We start from the raw sequence: 22549 nt of genomic DNA, 5'->3' as shown, positions 1-22549 counted from the left end.
GTCAACTGGATGTCCATGTGCAAATCAATGAATCTGGAGCCTTACCTCACACCATACACAAAAATTAACTCAAACTGGATCAAAGACCTAAATATAAGAACTAAAGCTATAAAATTCTCAAAAGAAAACATAGACGTAAATCTTTGTGACCTTGGATTAGGCAATATTTTCTTAGAGATGACACCTAAGGCACAAACAATTAAAAGAGAAAACAGATAAACTGGCCTTCATCAAAATTAAATTAATTTGTACTTTACAATTAAAATATTTGTGCTTCAAAGAACACTACCAAGAAACTGAAAAGACAATCACAGAATAGGAGAAAGTAATTGCAAATCATATATTTGATAAACAGTTGGGCAGTTTCTCAAAAAGTTAAATATAGAGTTACCGTTTAACTGATCAACTCCACTCCTACATATATAATCAAGTGATTTGGGAACATGTCTACACAGAAACTTGTACGTGAATGTCATAATAGCATTACTCATAATAGCCAACAAGTGGAAACAGATGTCCATCAACTGATGAATGGATAAGAAAGATGTGATGTGTTAATACAATGGAATATTATTCAGTCATAGAAAGGAACGAAGTATTGGTAATGTGTTACAATACAGATGAGTCTTGAAAATAATATGCTCAGTGAAAGGAGCTATACACAAAAGACCACATATTGTATGATTCCATTTATATAAAATATCCAGAATAAGCAAATTGATAGAGACAGAAAGGAGATGAGTGAATGCCAGGGACTGGTGGGAGAGGGAAAAAGAATTGGGGAGTTTCTGCTAATGGGTATTGGGTTCCTTTTTGCAGTGATGAAAATGATCCAAAATCAGACAGTGGAATGGGTTGCACAGTTCTGTAGAATATACTAAAAACCACTGAATCATACCACTAAGTCATCTGTGTCTTAAATATATATGTATACACACACACACATAATCCTCTATTGTATGTCAATTATACTCCAATAAAGATATTAAAACTTTTAATAAATTTAAGGGACCAATTTTAAAATTTTAATACATTTTTAAATTGTATAAATATAAAAAACCTTCAACAGGCCCCTTCTCACCTCCACTAGCCCCACCACTCTGGTCCAAACTATTATCATCTCTGTGGAAACATTTCTTACTGATCTTTCTGCCTCCAATCTTGCCCATCCCACTCTCCTTCACAACAATAGTCTATTGTCTACACCAAAACTGAATCCTCTTTTAAAAATGTAAATGAGATCATGTCATTCTCCTGATCCAAATCCTCCACTGGCTTTCCATTGTACTCAGAGCAGCTCTGCTTTTACCTGATTTAGATGTATGGCTCTTGATTCCCCTTGAAGAAATGGTTCCATGGCTAATAAAATTTTGAAAGCCGCTTTGAGGACAAAAAAAGCTGACAGTGGTATACCCTGTCCCTTTTGCCTTCAACCGTGAGAAGTCCTTGGGTGGGAAAGTTTGTGAGCAAAAGTGGAAGCACGAAAGGTGAAGCAGGACTAAGGTTTGGCACCCACTCAGCTGGGTTTGCAGTTCTCTGCAATCCCTGTCTGCACCTCTTAGTAACAGGTAGTTCAAGTGAAGGGCACACTGGATCACAGCACTCTAAAGAGCTTGACAACTTTACCTGCTCAGTCAACTAGCAAGTATTTATTGAGAATCCAGCTCTGTTCTATTGAGCACTGAGTGTCCAACTCACAGAGTTCCAGTCCAACTGGAAAAGATGATGTACATTATTCATCTGATGAACAAGACTGGTTTTCAAGGGCCTACACTGAAACTATGGAAGAAACAAAAAGGTACAGATAACCAGCTGTGTGGGTAACTCATGAGCACTGGTTCATATGAGCTTCTAATTTGGATCAATAAAGGGTGCCTCGCTTCTTCTTACCCCATCTCTCCTCTCCTTTAGGCAATCACCCTTTAACTTCTCTTCCCAACTCTACTCCACCATGGTCCACTGCCTCCCCAAAAGATTTGTTTACCAGTCATTTCCCTGTTCTGTTTTCAGAAGTGAGCAAATTACCAAATCATGAGACCCAGAAGAACTGCAGAAGGTCCTGAGACTTTCAATTGTCTGTTTCAGATCCGGTACAGAACATGTTCCTTCTCCTGCTAATTTTGAGCCTGGGAATGCCGCTTCATCAGATAGCAGGTAAGAAAGGTCAAAGGGAGGGGCCTGAGAAAGAGGAACAGGTGATGACCCCTAGCTGAAGCCAAGGATGAGAATGTAGTCCTTGAGCTGAAGGCTTTCTTTGAGAGGAAGTGTGATTACCAGCTATTATAAGCACAGCCAAAAGAATGGTGTCCAGGGTGGCATGTGCATACCCATGTCCCTGTCTTACAGAAACAGGGACTAAGAATCCATCTATCCCCACTTTCCAATAAAGGTAGTAACAAGAAGACAGGACCATTCAGGCCATGCACTTCTGAACTGACACAAGAAGGCATGGGTTGAGTGTCCTGAAAGGTGAGCTGCCAAGAAGCTGTCCTTTTTTCTTCTGTCAGGGACAGTGAGGAGACAAAGGTCGGGGGGACACCTCCTCTTTTAAAAACCAACAGTAGGGCTTCCCTGGTGGCGCAGTGGTTGGGAGTCCGCCTGCCGATGCAGGCCACACGGGTTCGTGCCCCGGTCCGGGAAGATCCCACATGCTGCGGAGTGGCTGGGCCCGTGAGCCATGGCCGCTGAGCCTGCGCGTCCGGAGCCTGTGCTCTGCCGCGGGAGGGGCCGCGACGGTGGGAGGACCGCGTACTGCAAAAAAAAAAAAAAAGCGACAGTAGCAGCCATGGGTCATTCACACATTAATGTGGATTACTTGAATTGGAAACTCAGAGTCCTCCTTGCACCTAAATGAATAATGAACCTTAAAGCTATGCCTTTGGATTTTGGAGAAAGATGCTCTACTGGAGGGTGTGGGTAGCAAAGAGGAAAGCAGTTTCAGAGTTTTGCTTTCCTGGGGAAGGTAGTTTAGACTATTCACATCTGCGGTCAGGACCATGAGTGCCTTATAGTGGGTGAACACCAGTAGGTAAGAGAGGAGGACAGAGGTGGACAAAGGGGGTTAGGTCCTCTATGATAACAGCCCCGATCCCATGGGAAGTCATCCAACATTCTGCCTTTCATTGAGAAAGAATGCCTTCTTTGGCACTGATAACTTTTTGAAGAGCTTTTCCCTCCCTTCCAGGTGATCCCAGTCACGTTTCTCCCCCTCCCTTGGGCTGCTCAGCCTGGTCTGGCACTAGAGACACTGACTTGGGGCCATCCTTGGAGAACACTCCAATATTCTGCTTACTCCAGCCCTGCCCTTGCAGTGGCAGCTAAAGGAACACTTGATATTTCCTTTCTAAAAGACCCTGCCCTGCTGCGAATTTTAGAGACAGGTAAAATTAACTCTTTCCTTACTTGAGTGCTCTGTGGATGCTCTACCATGTTATCTATAAAATAATTTAAAGATTGAAGCGAAAAGCTATTGGAAAATATTTTCATTTCACTTTTTAAATATTTATTTTTAAATTGACATAAAGTAAAATTTTACTCTTTTTTATAAAAGCATCTATGAGTTTTGACAAACGCATAGTCATATAGCCACCACCACAATCAAGATCCTGAGCAGTTCTGTCACCAAACAAAAACCCTCCTCCAACTTTTAAGCCCAGGTACTCACCGATCTATTCTCTATCCTGTCATTGTAACTTTTCCAGAATGTCATATAAATGGGATCATTTATTAGATATTCTTTTTGTCTGGCTTCCTTCGCTTAGCATAACGCATTTGAAATTTATCCATATTGTTATATGAATCAATAGTTCATTCCTTTTTGTTGTTGAGTAGTATTACTCTGTAGGTACACACCACATTTTGTTTATTCATTTCCCACTTGAGGGACTTTTGGGTTGTTTCCTATTTTTGGCAATTATAAATAAAGTTGCTATAAACATTTGTATATAGGTTTTTGTGGAAGCATAGGTTTTCATTTCACTTAGGTGAATACCTATGAGTGGGATTACTGAGTCATATGGTAAGTACGTATTTAACTTTATAAGAAACCATCAAACTGTTCTTAGAATCTGTACTGTTTTTGCATTCCCTCCAGCAAAGTATGAGAGTTCCAATTGTTCCACATCCTTGACAGCCCTTGGTATTGACATTGTTATTTTTCTTTTTTAACTCATTCTAGTAGGTGTGTAGAAGTTTCTCACTGTGGTTTAATTTGCGTTTCCCCGGGACCTAGTGAGGATAAACATATTTTCATATGCCTATTGCCCATTCATATATCTCCTTAGGTGAAGGGCATATCAAATCATTTGACTGTTTTTAATTGGGTTATTTTCTTATTGTTCAGCTTTGAGAGTTCTTTATATATTCTGGATACAAATTCTTTATCAGATATGTGATATACAAATATTTTCTCCCAGTCTGTAGCTCATCTTCTCATTCTCTTTTTTTTTTTTTTTTGGCTGTGTCGGGTCTTAGTTGTGGCAGCAGGATCTTCGTTGAGTCATGTGGGATCTTTTGTTGTGGGGAGTGGGCTTCTCTCTAGCTGTGGTGTGCGGGCTCTAGGGCACGTGGGCTCTGTAGTTTGCGGCATGCAGACTCTTTCATTGAGGCACACGAGCTCAGTAGTTGTGGTGCACGGGCTTAGTTGCCCCGAGGCATGTGGGATCTTAGTTTCCCAACCAGGGATCGAACCCTCGTCCCCTGCATTGGAAGATGGGTTCTTTACCACTGGATCACCAGGGAAATCCCTCTCATTCTCTTAACAGTATCTTTTGCAGAGGAAAGATTTTAATTTTGGAGATACCTAATTTATCAAATTTTTTCTTTGATGGATTGTCATATCTAAGAACTCTTTGCCTAACCCAAGACCTGAAAGATTTTCTTCTAAATACTTTATAGTTGTACATTTTACATTTAGGTTGACCATCCATCTTGAGTTGATTTTTGTATAGTGTGAAGTATAGGTTGGGGCTTTTTTTTTTTTTTTTTTTTGCACATGGACATCCGGTTGCTCCAGCCCCATTTGTTCATTTACTGAAAAGACTATCTTTTCTCCGTTGATTGCCTTTGCACCTTTGTAAAAAATAAATTGTCCATATTTGTGTGGGTCTTTTTCTGGACCTTCTGTTCTGTTCTATTGATCTATGTATATATTCTTTCACTTATATCACTCACTCTTTTACTACTGTAGTGTTGTAGTTCAATTTTTTTCTTATATTTTCATTTCAAAACCTAAGGACATCTTGTTACCCAGACACATTTAAGGGGAAATATTTATTTTTGTACTTTGTCACGTCTTGAAGGAAAAAGTAACCCCAGTCTTATGTCTTTCATTGATGTTTCCTTCTTTCTTCATCCACCAGAGAAGAATAAAACCCAGGAAGCCGATGGCCAGGGTGATGCTTGAGGTCACTCTAGGGCAGGGACCACACCCTGGGTCACTCCACTTAGCCTATAGCTGACCTCCAAAACTATATCTGCTGACCCCTGAGGTATAGAAAGCAGAAGAATCAGGTTGGGGAAGGGATTTCTAATAGACAAGATGTCTCATGCAGCATTCCTGCTAAGAGGAGTGCATGTGTCAAGTGATCAGAGCAGCATCTATTCTAAACCAGGAACTAGAGCTTTCTGAAGGCTGGCTGTGTAAAGCAGTCCCCCCTCCCCTCACTGCCTACACCCATCCTCGCCTTTCAAAATACCTTAAGAAGTCTGTAAACACTTAAGCTTCTGTTGTTAATGGGGAAAAAAGGCGTAAAATTAGCTTAAAGAGGAAGCTATCTTGGTAGGTAATGCAAATAAATTGTTTTGTGTTTCCTGGAGATGTGACAGGTCTGACTCTATTAGTGCCCTGACTGCAAATAAAAGGCGAACTTCCCCCAAGAACTTTCAGAAAGGCTCCAGCGTTACTCAAGCCAGCTATTTTAATCTGTCTAAAGAACGTGCATTTATTAATTTTTCATGCTCTGGCCAAGTCCTTTGCCCTTTAATTTAGTCAAGATGACCAAATGAATGTTTTGTTGGCTTAATTTACAGTTGTGGAAACTTTCCAGTTTTCTCCTTTGTCTGATGACATCAGGAGTTCAATGCTAGGTTGGAGTTTAATTTAATAACCATGTGACATATGAAATAGAAAACAAATGTCTTTTCCTTATTATAAAGCTGGAAAGTATATCTATTTCCTTCATGTATGTAGTATACACATGCCAGTAGATATATAGTCCTATCTGTTAGAAGTACAAGCTTTCAACACACAGAGATATGAATTCGAATTCCAACTCCATGAGCTCCCACTTTTTTACTTTGGGCAAGTTGTATCATTTCTTTAAGCCTCAGTTTCCCCATCTGTAAAATGGGGGTAGTGATTCCTACCTTGCAGAGTTTTGGGAACATGCAATGGTGATGTACAGTTTAGCCCAGTGTCTGCTTCATTGAGTTTAATAAATGTTATCTTTCACTCTACTTCCCAGTCACAGTCCAAATGCAAACCAGTGTTATAACTCTGTTTCTCAGATGTCAACGTGCATGTGAATCGCCCCAACCTTGTTAAAATGCAGATTCTGCTTCTCTAGGTCCAGGGCATGGGCTGAGATTCTGCATTCCTAACTAGCTCCCAGGGAAAACTGAGGACAACACTTTGGATGGCAGGATGGTAAAAAATGTTTGCAAGTGCAGGTGTTTTATTTGTCCAACCAATGGTTTCTCAATGCTCCCTGCACATTAGAAGCTCCTAGGGAAAATTTTTTTTTTAATTGATGCTGGCCTCACAAAATAATTAGAATTTAATTTTAGAGGATCCAAAGTGGGGTTTGAGCATTAGTGTGTTTTAAAAGCTTCCCAGGTGATTCTTATGATGCAAGGTTGAGGCCCTCTCATTAGTGATTCTAACGTGCAGCCAGGCTTGGGAAAAACCTCTTCACAGAATTGCTTGCAAGAGTGTTTTGATTTCCTCTGTAGTTTACAGTAAGTAAGAATATTTTAGTATTGCATTTCCTAAACTTGTCATCTTGGATCGAGTAATCAAGCTCAAAGCTTTGCATGTCTTAGAAGCTTTAGTTGGGGCAAAATAGACCAACTAACAATTAATCTTCTAGTTATTCTGAGCGGCTCAGATATGTGATTCATCTTTGCCAATTGCTCTTTCCTCTTGTGAACATTAGATGGAAAATGTCACCTGCCTGAGAGGTAGCATACTTTGTGCTTCCAACCTCTGTATATACACACACGCGCTGCACAAGGCAGAGCGGAAAAGCAAGCAGAAAATGGATTTTTTTTTCAAAGGCCCAGACAGTGAAGAGGGGAGTTCTGCTGTATGCTATGGGGAGTTCCAGAGGAAGTTAGAGGCGTTCCTTCTCTCATGAAAAGAAAGTATAAGTGTGGTAAATAAATCTACTAAATAAATTCAATAGAGACTACACCCAAAGTCCTCTGATTCTTGTTAAATCTCAGGCTCAGCAATTAACCTTCCCTGCAAGCCCCATTTCTCTTCCCTGTTTCTTGTTATATCATGTGTAATAAAATAAGAGAAGGAAGTACTATGAGGAGAGTAAAAGTAGTGTAAATTCCTGAACCTGGTGCATAGAATATGGTTAATACATATTAGAGAATGAATAAATAAATATTATTATCCAGGGTAGAGTGGATTTGGTATCAGGCAGCTCTGTTTTAATTATAAGGGGACTTAATAACTCAAGTATCTGGAGATGATTCTAATCGTAAAGGAATCTACTTTAAGGAGTATCCTATTACAGAGACTCCGGTGAGAGTTATTACAAGTCTTCAGGGAATTCCACAAAATGGAATCATGCGGGAAATTCAGAAGCACGGCACCTTTTCTCACATGTATCGTCCCAGAGTCTTCTCAACCTGGCCAAGCAAATGCTGAATTGGCGTTGTTTTACACAGAAGCACTCACATTGTAGCCTGCCCCACCCCCATCCTGCGCAAAAGAATACCAGGCAGCTGTGAACTCCTTTTTGTATCATAGATCTCTGTCAGAAAGGCACGCTAATGTTCTAGTTGTGGTTAAAACAGGGGTTGGAGGCAATATATAAGCTCGTCATTAATTTTTGATAAAAACTCAAGTGTGTGCACTACACTCTCACCTGTGCTGGGTGGTGATTAAGAATGCCAGTTTGGGGCTTCCCTGGTGGCACAGTGGTTGAGAGGCTGCCTGCCAATGCAGGGCACAGGGGTTCGTGCCCCGGTCCGGGAGGATCCCACATGCCGCGGAGCGGCTGGGCCCGTGAGCCATGGCCGCTAAGCCTGTGCGTCTGGAGCCTGTGCTCCGCAACGGGAGAGGCCACAACAGTGAGAGGCCCGCGTACGGCAAAAAAAAAAAAAAAAAAAAGAATGCCAGTTTGTGCAATTTGGGGCAAGTTGCTCTTTGATGAGAGGAAAGCAAAAGTGAATATGGCGAGGCTCATCCTTTTGTTTCTCCCTCTCCCCCTTTTTGTCATTTTATGTTAAACCCTTAACTGGAATTTAGTATGTGTTAGGCACTGGAGACGCCAAAGTAAATTCAACCTGGTCACTGCCTTCAAAGATTTACAGGATGGTAGGACGAAAAACTCCAGTCAGAAGAGAATTGTGATGTGAATCATTCAAGCAACAGAAAACCCCCAATCTATTTATACTGTGAAATCTGTTATCCAGGGTGGTCCGAATACCACTTTCTCAAGAATTAAGACATTGTACAAAAGAAAGTTTGTTGACTACCTGCCAAAATAAGGCACTTCACATGTGCCATTTTGTCTAGTTTTCCCCACAATGCTGCCAGGTAGATGTTATCTTCGACCTTTACAGATAAAGAGGCTGAGACTCATAGAGTTTAAATGGCATGATCAAGATCAAAGGGCTCATAATCCTGATATAGTCAAAATTTGAACCCAGGTTCATCTGTCACTAAATCCCAGGCTCTTTCCATACCACGTTTTATGTGGAAACAACCACTCAAATAGCATATTCTTAGAAGCCATCCCCAAATATAAGTGGATGTTTTGACTGATTAAATGAATGGATTAATGAAGTAAGCTCTACTGAACATAATTTGATCTAATCTTCTGTCACAATTCAGAAGCTACTTCGAGATCTTACACTCAGTCTTAATGACTAACCACTCATTAATAATGGAAGCAGCATAATTTTGTACAATTTATCACAATTTATTCATGCATACACTACTTTCATTAGTTTTGCCATGTTTGACTACTCTTTGTGCTATTGTTTTTATAGAATTATCTGAATCAACTGAGCTTTTATTTATTTTTTTTTTATTTTTGGCTGTGCTGGGTCTTCATTTCTCTGCGAGGGCTTTCTCTAGTTGTGGCAAGCAGGGGCCACTCTTCATCGCGGTGTGCGGGCCTCTCACTATCGCAGCCTCTCTTGTTGTGGAGCACAGGTTCCAGACGCGCAGGCTCAGTAGTCGTGGCTCACGGGCCTAGTTGCTCCGTGGCATGTGGGATCCTCCCAGACCAGGGCTCGAACCCCTGTCCCCTGCATTGGCAGGCAGATTCTCAACCACTGTGCCACCAGATAAGCCCCCTGGCAGGAGTTCTTTAGACCCAACCAAGTTGTCAATTACTTGCCGCGCAGTCTTAATTTGGATGTTTGGTGGTCATCTGGGTGGATCTTTTCAAGTCCAAAGAGAGCAATAGGAGAATGAGAAAGACTGAGGGGGGAAAGCCTTGGCCTCAGTGCGCTTCTTCACGGCCAGAGAACTGGTCTCTGCCAGATCCTGCAGGCGATGTCAGCTGCCACTTAACGGGCTACTCGAATCTCCATGGCTCAGGATAAGGCCCAGCCACCCTTCAGAAGGGAGCCATAGCCCAATAGGCGGATCGAGACTATGGCCTTTGAGGCCCCGCACTGGGTGCCAGAAAAGATGTTGCAGGAAAGAGAGTGGGGTGCGAGAGGATGGTCACATCCCAAGTCATGTCTGAGTCCCTAGGATGGCCGCCAAGTGTGGGTTCTTGGCTTTGTGCAGGCAAGAATTCAAGAGCAAGACATAGTAAAGTGAAAGAAGGTTTAGTCAGGGAGATACACGCTCCATAGACAGAGTGTGGGCCATCTTGGAAGGCAAGAGAGCTTTTATTTTTTGAACAAAACAATCTACCCTTGTGGTAAATGGAAAACCAGTATCACTGGTACAGGTAAATAGAGGATATGAGCAAAAATAAATGCAATGAAAGTAAAGTGGTGCTGTTAAATTCTACCCAGATAATAATATCTGCCTGAGAGCTTCTTGTTTTATTAAAAGGAAAAATAGGGCTTCCCTGGTGGCACAGTGGTTAAGAATCCACCTGACAAGGCAGGGGACACTGGTTTGAGCCCTGGCCTGGGAAGATCACACATGCTGCGGAGCAACTAAGCCCATGCGCCACAACTACTGAGCCTGCGCTCTAGAGCCCACGAGCCACAACTACTGAAGCCCACGCACCTAGAGCCCATGCTCTGCAACAAGAGGTGCCACTGCAGTGAGCAGCCCATGCACCGCATAGAAGAGTAGCACCCGCTCGCCACAACTAGAGAAAGCCCACGCACAGCAACGAAGACCCAAAGCAGCCAAAAATAAAAAATAAATAAATAAAATAAAATAAAAAGAAAAATAACCATTGTTAGAGACGTGAGAGTCTAGTTGCAAATTATATGTAATTTGAAGGATTGAAATAGAATTGAAGAGGGAATAAATTCCTCTCTGAATAATCCAACTCCCTTTGGGCCTTGATTCTGCCGTATCTAAAATCATTTTGCATACTTCTAGAAGTATGTGCCTCATGTTTTGGGAAATACTGTTTCAAAGACTACAGATTTTGAAGTCAACCATCTGACTAGCTCTGAATTTTAACTTTACTAACTGTACATCCTGGAGCAAACCTCTTTGACCCAGTTTCCTCAACTATAAAACAGTAATGATAATACATGTTTCATGCTTGTATTTTCAGTATTAAATGACATAGGTTTTTAAAAAAACATTTATTTATTTAGCTGTTCGGGTCTTAGTTGTGGCACTCGGGATCTTCGTTGCTGCATGCGGGATCTTAGTTGAGACATGCAGGGTCGAACCCAGGCCCCCTGCCTTGGGAACATGGAGTCTTAACCACTGGACCACCAGGGAAGTCCCAATGATATAGTTATAAAGAGCCTAGAACAGTGGCTGGCACATAGTAGGTATACACTAAGTATTAGTTCCATTCTTTCTTTCCTCTTATTGACAGAAAAGACGCTTCTACAGTAGACTTGTGTGATGTGATGGTTAAGAGCGCTTGAACTTAACAATACCTGGGTCTGTTCCTGGCTGTGCAATGTTAGGCAAGTTGCTTAACCTTTCTGTGTCTCAGTTTCATTTTCTAAAAAGAAGATAGCTCTATGTCACTGGCTTCCTGGGGGGACTAAAAGGGATCATGTGTTAGCAGAGGCCTAACACCTAGTAAGAACTCAATGGGTGATAGTTATTATTACTATCACTGGTGAGAGGAGGTAGAATTTGGCAGATAATGATGTAATTTGACCCATATGAAGAAAATGAGCCTGGATAGTAGGGGGTAGGAAGGCAGTCAGCTGCACAGGTGAGGAGTGTTGAGAGGTGAGAACTACCTCAGAGCAGATCAAGAATTCTACTCTTTCCCAGAATGGATGGGGGCAAAGGAGAGAAAGGAGCCTTCACAAATGCCCAGATAATGACAGGTATCTCTTGGGAAGCGGGGGTGGGATGGGTCTCCTCAGGTCCCACTCTGTACAGAACTGAAATGTGAAGGCAGACAATCTGAGAATGTCTTATTTTCTGTTCAGCTTTCTTCACAGTGACGGTCCCAAAGGAAATGTACACGGTAGACTACGGTGGCAATGTGACCTTGGAGTGTGATTTTGACACCGGAGGTCATGTGGAACTCGGAGTTTTAAAAGCCAGTTTGCAAAAGGTGGAAAATGATACAACCTTGCTCAGTGAAAGAGCCATTTTGCTAGAGGAGCAGCTGCCCCTGGGGAAGGCCTTGTTCCACATCCCCCAAGTCCAAGTGAGAGATGCAGGGCAGTACCGCTGCCTGATCATCTATGGGATCGCCTGGGACTACAAGTACCTGACTCTGAAAGTCAAAGGTGAGTAGTTTCAGGGACTGGAGTACATGGAGGCATCTCTCCAACACAGGACCTGCATTAGCTGCAAGTAACAAGCTCAAACCAAAACTAGGAGGATGGCTATAAAGAGACAGAGATACCTCAGAGAAAACAAAAGCACCTGCTCAGAAATAGTTTTTGATATCTGAGTATAAAGCAGTGGAGCTGAGGGTAAATAGGGGTAGAGGGAATAAAACTGGTCTAGAGAAAGCCAGGAAAATGAGTCCCTGAAAGGTGGGAGAGTACCAAAGAAGTTTTGCCTAATTCACAGGAACAATACTGACTTGATATTAAACTACTCTTTCAGAGTCCAGAGTTTTTTAAACCATGATTTGCCACTCATTAACAGATTAAAATATCAGTTTAATGAGTAGCATTATTATTTAATGAGTAGTATGTATGTCCCATACAATGGAATCTTCTTTACCAATTCATCTGTCAGTGGACATTTACGTTGCTTCCATGTCTTGGGTATTGTAAATAGTGCTGCTCTGAACATTGGGGTGCATGTATCTTTTCGAATTAGAGTTTTCATCTTTTCTGGATATATGTCCAGGAGTGGGATTGCAGGATCATATGGTAACTCTATTTTTAGTTTTTTAAGGAACCCCCATACTGTTCTCCATAGTGGCTGTACCAATTTACATTCATGCCAGCAGTGTAGGAGGGTTCCCTTTTCTCCACACCCTCTTCAGCATTTATTATTTACAGACTTTTTGATGATGGCCATTCTGACTGGTGTGAGGTGATAATCTCATTATAGTTTTGATTTGCATTTCTCTAATTAGCGATGTTGAGTGTATTTTCATGTGCCTGTTGGCCATCTGTATGTCTTCTTTGGAAAAATGTCTATTTAGGTCTTCTGCCCACTTTTTGATTGGGTTGTTTGTTTCTTTGATATTGAGCTCTATGAGCTGTTTGTATATTTTGGAAATCAATCCCTGTCAGTCGCATCGTTTCTCGCCGATTCTTTTAGTTGAACATCTCTCCCATCTCTTCCCTTATTTATATATCCCAAGTCAAAGCCTCAGCCCAGATCCTGATTCATGGCCCTCCTACCTCTGCAATCACCTACTAACTCAGCAACCAAGACCAGCATCTTGTCCTGAGCCACCTTGCTGGAGCAGGCCAAACCCTCACCTGTAACACACTACTCCTGTGAATTCATTTATTCTACTATATGCCCCTCCAAAGCCCCAGAGCTTACAGAAATAATCTACAATAGAATAGGATTAAATGATTATAAGAGGACATCAAATGAAGGGACAATAAGTGTAGATAAAATAACATAAAATTAGATAAAGTGAGTACTCAAAATGCATGCTTCAGATACTGATGGATTGCTAGAGATAGACCAAAATTGGCTCCAAGGAGACTAGTGAGTCTAACTACTTCAAGACCTTCAGTAGGCTGCTTCAGAACCTAATTCTTCTTATCTTCTTCTACTTCTGGGTACTTTGAAGTCCCCCTGGGAAACATATCTCTCTTCCCATGTATGTTGCTTCATCCCTAGACTTTTGTGATTACATAGAGAATCATCCTCTTGTGATGATCCCAGTGCAGAATTCAGAATACTGTACCCATGAAGGACATGAGTTCAAAGCTCCCCAACCACCCCATATTCCAGCTGTTTCCTTATTTATTACTGGAATATGAAATTTTCCTACCTCCTATGGTCCTTGGGTGGTTTAAGCAAGGTAAGGTATATTAAGAGGATGGAGTCAATAGTTAGAGCTACTCACCCCTGCTCCTCTTTAAGTTCTTGACTAAGTGAGCTATACCCAGAGGAATCAGTAGCCAAATGGAAATGAACTCCATTTTTTTAAATTAACAACTGGATGAGCACATAATCTTTCCCTTTCCCCTCTCCCCACTTTGGAGATTCTCTGATAATTTGCACTGGAAAACATGACTCAGAATAAGGAATTCTTGTTTCTTGCTCCCTTGTCTTAAACTGAGTCCAGGTTTGCACATCAGTCCCTGAAGTTATCCATCCAAACTCATAGATAAGAAAATCTTCCCCACCCACCCAGTCACAAGCAGAAGCTGGAATACTGTGGGTGGGGGAATATGTGAGAGATTTTTGAGGCAGGCAGGCCAGCAGTCCAGGGCAACTACTCTTAATGACATGGAAAGAACTTCAAGAGAAGGCCACAGGTTATAAGCAGCACTTCAAGACACAGTCACCTTGCTCTCCAGTGACCCATGACTCAGTGAGTGACTTTGGCTATAACTAATCAAATTAGCAACTCATAACACAGAGATGCACAAGGGAGGTTCTCAAAAAGCAAAAATTGTGGAGAGGGAAATGAATCTTCCTTTCACCTCCACAGAATGTAAAAACACAGGGCATGAACTCAGCACCTAGAAAACACTTAGTAAGTCATACATATTTGATATTTTCCACATGGCTGTTAGCATTATTTTAATATAAAATCACTTTTCACAGTTTGTGCTCATTTATACTCCTCCCAAAAATTTAACAGAAAAATGTTTCATCATATCTGTGCCATATATACATCTTTACTTCAAAGATTGTATTAAACTTCTTTCTTAAAGAAGTATTTCCTACCTGATGAGAGCTAGTGCTCACTCCCTCTTCCTTTCACCAAAAATCAGCAGGTTACTTTTTACACTCCCTGGTATCTGCGTACGTGGTTAATATTTATTTTTAGCTGTCATCTAAGATAACTGGAAAATTTGTCCTTGTGTCTTCCTGGTGCTCTCAATGTCACTTGTGTCTATTTTAGATCTCAGTTTTCTAGAGGGCAGGGAGACATATCTGATCAATTCATTCAGCATCCACTGCACAGAAGGGTGTGTGTGTGTGTGTGTGTGTGTGTGTGTGTGTGTGTGTGTGTTAAGGAGAAGTAAAAATATACTCAGTTCTTGACTATTTATAGGCAGAATCTAAGTCTTTAAAAATAATAATAGCATTTATCAAGTGCTTTCTGTGTTCCTGCCCTTTTCTGAGCACTTACATGTATTAACTCATTCATCTTCAAAGTGTTGCCAGAGGTGTTCCAGGTCTTTGCTCAAAAGCCATCAACCCCCATCTTTAGCAGGAGTGAACATAAATCTTTAAGTTAAAGTGTCCAGAGATAAGAAAGGAAGCTACAAACAAAAACAAAAAAACCAAACGCAGAGGACCTTCGAGATGGTGGAGGAGTAACATGTGAAGATCACCTTCCCCCCAAAAATATATCTAAAATACATCTACACGTGGAACAACTCCTACAGAACACCTACTGAACGCTGGCAGAAGATCTCAGACTTGCCAAAAGGCAAGAAACTCCCCATGTAACTGACTGTGTGGCTGACAGGGTCTTGGTGCTCCTGCCGGCTGTTAGGCTAGAACCTCTGAGGTGGGAGAGCCAAGTTCAGGACATGGGACCACCAGAGACCTCCCAGCCCCATGTAATATCAATCAGCGAGAACTTTCCCAGAGATCTCCATCTCAATGCTAAGACCCAGCTCCACTCAACGACCAGCAAGCTCCAGTGCTGGACACCACAAGCCAAACAACTAGCAAGACAGGGACACAACCCCACCCATTAGCAGAGAGGCTGCCTAAAATCATAATAAGTTCACAGACACCCCAAAACACACCACCAGATGTGGTCCTGCCCACCAGAAAGACAAGATCCAGCCTCATCCACCAGAACACAGGCACTAGTCCCCTTCACCGGGAAGCCTACACAATCCACTGAACCAACCTTACCCACTGGGGGCAGACACCAAAAACAACAGGAACTATGAACTTGCAGCCTGCGAAAAGGAGACCCCAAACACAGTAAGTTAAGCAACATGAGAAGACAGAGAAATATGCAGCAGATGAAGGAGCAAGGTAAAAACCCACCTGACCAAACAAATGAAGAGGAAATAGGCAGTTTACTGGAAAAAGAATTCAGAGGAATGATAGTAAAGATGATCCAAAATCTTGGAAATAGAATGGAGAAAATAAAATAAACGTTTAACAAGGACCTAGAAGAACTAAAGAGTAAACAAACAATGATGAACAGCACAATAAATGAAATTTAAAACTCTCTGGAGGGACTTCCCTGGTGACGCAGTGGATGAGACTCCATGCTCCCAATGCAGGGTGCCTGCGTTCGACCCCTGGTCAGGGAACTAGATCCCACATGCATGCTGCAACTAAGAGTTCTCATGCCACAACTAAGGAGCCTGCCTGCCGCAACTGGGACCTGGTGCAACCAAATAAATAAATATATTTTTTAAAAAAACTCTCTAGAAGGAATCAAAAGCAGAATAACTGAGGCAGAAGAATGGATAAGTGACCTGGAAGATAGAAGAGTGGAAATAACTACTGCAGAGCAAAATAAAGAAAAAGGAATGAAAAGAATTGAGGACAGTCTCAGAGACATCTGGGACAACAGTAAACGCACCAACATTCAAATTATAGGGATCCCAGGAGAAGAAGAATAAAAGAAAGGGTCTGAGAAAATATGTGAAGAGATTACAGTTGAAAACTTCCCTAACATGGGAGGGGAAATAGTCAGTCAAGTCCAGGAAGTTCAGAGAGTCCCATACAGGATAAATCCAAGGAGAAACACACCAAGACACATATTACTCAAACTGTCAAAAATTAAATACAAAGGAAAAATATTGAAAGTAGCAAGGGAAAAGCAACAAATAACATCCAAGGGAATCCCCATAAGATTAAGAGCTGATCTTTCAGCAGAAACTCTGCAAGCCTGAAGGGAGTGACAGGACATATTTAAAGTCATAAAAAGAAAAAACCTACAACCAAGATTACTCTACCCAGCAAGGATCTCATTCAAATTCGACGGAGAAATTAAAACCTTTACAGACAAGCAAAAGCTAAGAAAATTCAGCACCACCAAACCTGCTTTACAACAAATGCTAAAGGAACTTCTCTAGGCAGGAAACACAAGAGAATGAAAAGACCTACAATAACAAACCCAAAGCAATTAAGAAAATGGTAATAGGAACATACATATTGATAACTACCTTAAATATAAATGGCTTAAATGCACCAACCAAAAGACATAGACTGGCTGAATGGTTACAAAAACAAGACCCGTATATATGCTGTCTACAAGAGACCCACTTCAGACCTAGGTACACATACAGATTGAAAGTGAGGGGATGGAAAAAGATATTCCATGAAAGTGGAAATCAAAAGAAAGCTGGAGTAGCAATTCTCATATCAGACAAAATAGACTTTAAAATAAAGACTATTACAAGAGGCAAAGAAGGACACTAGAGAATTATCAAGGGATCAATCCAGGAAGAAGATATAACAATTGTAAATATTTATGCACGCAACATAGGAGCACCTCAGTACATAAGGAAAATGCTCACAACCATAAAGGGGTAAATTGACAGTAACATAATAATAGTAGGGGTTTTTGGCACCCCACTTTCACCAATGGACAGATCAATCAAAATGAAAATAATGAAACACAAGCTTTAAATGATACATTAAACAACATGGACTTAATAGATATTTATAGGACATTCCATCCAAAAACAACAGAATGCACTATCTTCTCAAGTGCTCCTGGAACATTCTCCAGGATAGATCATATCTTGAGTCACAAATGAAGCCTTGGTACATTTAAGAAAATTGAAATCATATCAAGTATCTTTTCCGACCACAATGCTATGAGACTAGATATCAATTACAGGAAAAAATATGTACAAAATACAAACACATGGAGGCTAAACACTACACTAGTAAATAACCAAGAGATCATTGAAGAAATCAAATAGGAAATCAAAAAATACCTAGAAACAAATGACAATGAAAACACGACGACCCAAAACCTGGGATGCAGCAAAAACAGTTCTAAGAGGGAAGTTTATAGCAATACAGTCCTACCTCAAGAAACAAGAAACATCTCAAATAAACAACCTAACCTTACACCTAAAGCAATTAGAGAAAAAAGAACAAAAAAACCTCAAAGTTAGCAGAAGGAAAGAAATCATAAAGATCAGATCAGAAATAAATGAAAAAGAAATGATGAAAATGATAGCAAAAATCAATAAAACTAAAAGGTAGTTCTTTGACAAGATAAACAAAGTTGATAAACCATTAGCCAGACTCATCAAGAAAAAAAGGGAGAAGACTCAAATCAAAAGAATTAGAAATGAAAAAGGAGAAGTAACAACTGACACTGCAGAAATACAAAGGATCATGAGAGATTACTACAAGCAACTCTATGCCAATAAAATGGACAGCCTGGAAAAAAAGAACAAATTCTTGGAAAAGCACAACCTTCCGAGACTGAATCAGGAAGAAATAGAAAATATTAACAGACCCATCACAAGCACTGCAATTGAAACTGTGATTAAAAATCATCCAACAAACAAAAGCCCAGGACCAGACAGCTTCACAGGCAAATTCTATCAAACATTTAGAGAAGAGCTAACACCTATCCTTCTCAAACTCTTCCAAACTATAGTAGAGGGAGGAACACTTCCAAACTCATTCTACAAGGCCACAATCACCCTGATACCAAAACCAGACAAAGATGTCACACACACACACACAAAAACTACAGGACAGTATCACTGATGAACATAGATGCAAAAATCCTCAACAAAATACTAGCAAACAGAATGCAACAGCACATTGAAAGGATCATCCACCATGATCAAGTGGGGTTTATCCCAGGAATGCAAGGATTCTTCAATATACATAAATCAATCACTGTGATACACCATATTTACAAATTGAAGGATAAAAATCATATGATCATCTCAATTGATGCAGAAAAAGCTTTTGACAAAATTCAACACCCATTTAAGATAAAAACTCTCCAGAAAGTAGGCGTAGAGGGAGCCTACCTCAACATAATAAAGGCCATATATGACAAACCCACAGCCAACATCGTTCTCAGTGGTGAAAAACTGAAACCATTTCCTCTAAGATCAGGAACAAGACAAGGTTGTCCACTCTCACCACTATTATGCAACATAGTTTTGGAAGTTTTAACCACAGCAATCAGAGAAGAAAAAGAAATAAAAAGAATCCAAATCGGAAAAGAAGAAGTAAAACTGTTTGCAGATGACATGATAGTATACATAGAGAATCCTAAAGATGCTACCAGAAAACTACTAGAGCTAATCAATGAATTTGGTAAAGTAGCAGGATACAAAATTAATGAACAGAAATCTCTTGCATTCCTATATACTAATGATGAAAAATCTGAAAGAGAAATTAAAGAAACACTCCATTTACCATTTCAACAAAATGAATAAAATACCTAGGAATAAATCTACCTAAGGAGACAAAAGACCTGTAAGCAGAAAATTGTAAGACACTGATTAAAGAAATTAAAGGTGGTACAAACAGATGGAAAGATATGCCATGTTCTTGGATTGGAAGAATCAGCATTGTGAAAATGATTATACTACCCAAAGCAATCTACAGATTCAGTGCACTCCCTATCAAACTACCAATGTCATTTTTCACAGAACTAGAACAAAATATTTCACAATTTGTATGGAAACACAAAAGACCCCAAAAAGCAAAAGCAATCTTGAGAAAGAAAAATGGAGCTGGAGGAATCAGGCGCCTGTTCTTCAGACTATACTACAAAGCTACGGTAATCAAGACAGTGTGGTACTGGCACAAAAACAGAAATATAGATCAAAAAACAGGATAGAAAGCCCAGAGATAAACCCACGCACCTAGGGTCAACTAATCTATGACAAAGGAGGTAAGGATGTACAATGGAGAAAAGACAGCCTCTTCAATAAGTTGTGCTGGGAAAACTGGACAGCTGTATGTAAAAGAATGAAATTAGAACACTCCCTAACACCATACACAAAAATAAGCTCAAAATGGATTAAAGACCTAAATGTAAGGCCAGACACTATAAAACTCTTAGAGGAAAACATAGGAAGAACACTATTTGACATAAATCACAGCAAGATCCTTTTTTGACCCACCTCCTAGAGAAATGGAAATAAAAACAAAAAGAAACAAATGGGACCTACGGAAACGTCAAAGCTTTTGCACAGAAAAGGAAACCATAAACCAGATGAAAAGACAATCCTCAGAATGGGAGAGAATATTTGCAAATGAAGTAACTGACAAAGGATTAATCTCCAAAATGTACAAGCAGCTCATGCAGCTCAATATCAAATAAACAAACAACCCAATCCAAAAATGGGCAGAAGACCTAAATAGACATTTCTCCAAAGATATACAGATTGCCAACAAACCCATGAAAGGATGCTCAACATCACTAATCGTTAGAGAAATGAAAATCAAAACTACAATGAGGTATCACCTCACACCAGTCAGAATGGCCATCATCAAAAAATCCAGAAACAATAAATGCTGGAGAGGGTGTGGAGAAAAGGGAACCCTCTTGCACTGTTGGTGGGAATGGAAATTGGTACAGGCACTATGGAGAACAGTATGGAGGTTCCTTAAAAGACTAAAAATAGAACTACCATATGACCCAGCAATCCCACTACTGGGCATATACCCTGAGAAAACCATGACTCAAAACGTGTCATGTACCACAACGTTCATTGCAGCACTATTTCCAATAGCCAGGACATGGAAGCAACCTAAGTGTCCATCGACAGATGAATGGGTAAAGTAGCTGTGGTACATATATACAATGGAATATTACTCAGCCATAAAAGGAAACGAAATTGAATTATTTGTAGTGAGGTGGATGGACCTAGAATCTGTCATACAGGGTGAAGTAAGTCAGAAAGAGAAAGACAAATACCGTACGCTAGCACATATATATGGAATCTAAAGAAAAAATTGTTTTGAAGAACTTAGGGACAGGACAGGACTAAAGACACAGATGTAGAGAATGGACTTGAGAACACGGGAGGGGAAAGGGTAAGCTGGGACGAAGTGAGAGAGTGGCATTGACATATAGCCACTAACAAATGTAAAATAGATAGCTAGTGGGAAGAAGCCACATAGCACAGGGAAACCAGGTAGGTGCTTTTTGTCCACCTAGAGGGGTGGGATAGGGAGGGTGGGAGGGAGATGCAAGAAGGAGGGGATATGGGGATGTAAGTATAGGTAGAGCTGATTCACTTTGTTATACAGCAGAAACTAACACAGCAATGTAAAGCAATTATATTCCAATAAAGGTGTTAAAAAACAAAAAAACAAACCCAGATGGAACCATCTGGGACCAAGATGGCAATGAATCTGACCTTCAACAGATTTCTAGGTCCTTATTTTTTCTCCTCCTAATCTTAAAGAGGACAGAGGAAAGGAGGACATGGAAAGAAAATTTTCTCCTGAAGGTGTTAGAAAAAGTACTAAATCAAGTGAGATGTGGGGGTTATCTAGTGATTTAGTTTATCCAGCCTCTCTTTTCTCCAATCCCCAATTGTAAGATAATTTACATTAATACAGGATGCCACAGATTGTGGTAGGGTAAAGCACCATTGAGATTTGGAATCAAACCTCGAGTGTTCATAAATTGGCTCCACCAGTTAAAAGCCCTGTGCCTCTGAGTGAAATCTCGACCTCTCTAGCCTCAATTACCTTCAACAAAAGTTGGGTATATTAACAATGCTGTTTTGATGTATTGTAAAAATTAAATAATTCAATGTATGTAAAATAGCATGATATCTGGGACATAGGAAATGTTTAACAAGTTAAAACTATTAGTACTTAATATTGATAATGATAATTTTACTTCACGTGGCATTGAGTACAGAGATCTACGGGAATCAGAAAAGAGAGACTTATTTCTTTTTCTTCTTCTCTTGTCCAGCTTCCTACAAGAAAATAAACACTCGCAACCTTAAGGTCCCAGGGACAGATGAGGTAGAGCTCTCCTGCCAGGCTGTAGGCTATCCCCTGGCAGAAGTGTCCTGGCCAAATATCAGTGTTCCTACCAACACCAGCCACACCAAGACCTCTGAAGGCCTCTACCAGGTCACTAGTGTTCTGCGCCTAAAGCCACACCCTGGCAGGAATTTCAGCTGTGTGTTCTGGAATGCCAATATGAAGGAACTCACTTCGGCCATCGTTGACCAAGGTAAGAGCTGCCTAGCTTACCAGTCAGGGTTCAGGCAAGAAATGGATGACACATTCAGAATGAGTAATCTGAGGACAGTGTAATAAAGGGACTATTTATGAAGGCGGGATTAGGATTTAGAGAAAGTACTAAAGGTAGTGCAGGACACCTGGGGCTTCAAAGGTCGGGGAGCAATTACCACCCTGGAGAGGCTACTGGAATCTGGAGGAGGGAGCTGTGGCCTCTGGTACAGGGATGCTGCCACCTGCATCAACTCCAAAGAGCAGAAGCTGATGAATGGATACCACAGCCTCGTTCTCCTCCCACCCTCCAGTCTCCTGCTGGTGCTTCCCATTAGCAGAGCCCAGGTGGAATTCCACTGACATGTTCATAAAGTCAACCTCTCAGGGCTCAGAACTGAGTGTTGGAGTGGAGAGAATGGA

The 22549-nt window shown here is 40.8% G+C and overlaps 1 protein-coding gene across 1 annotated transcript in view; it reads left to right on the top strand.

Moving 5' to 3' along the window:
• The first annotated feature begins 2099 nt into the window (after positions 1–2099).
• The window catches only part of PDCD1LG2 (programmed cell death 1 ligand 2), a 55925-nt gene continuing 35475 nt past the window's right edge, over positions 2100–22549 (top strand). The window contains exons 1-3 of the mRNA XM_065879891.1: positions 2100–2154; positions 11785–12090; positions 21861–22127. Coding sequence (XP_065735963.1) covers positions 2100–2154; positions 11785–12090; positions 21861–22127 — 628 coding nt within the window. The remainder of the gene's footprint in view (positions 2155–11784; positions 12091–21860; positions 22128–22549) is intronic.

The sequence above is a fragment of the Phocoena phocoena genome, chromosome 6 (genome assembly GCF_963924675.1).
Source record: "Phocoena phocoena chromosome 6, mPhoPho1.1, whole genome shotgun sequence".
Lineage (NCBI taxonomy): Eukaryota > Metazoa > Chordata > Mammalia > Artiodactyla > Phocoenidae > Phocoena > Phocoena phocoena.
This window is presented reverse-complemented; position numbering and strand designations above follow the sequence as displayed.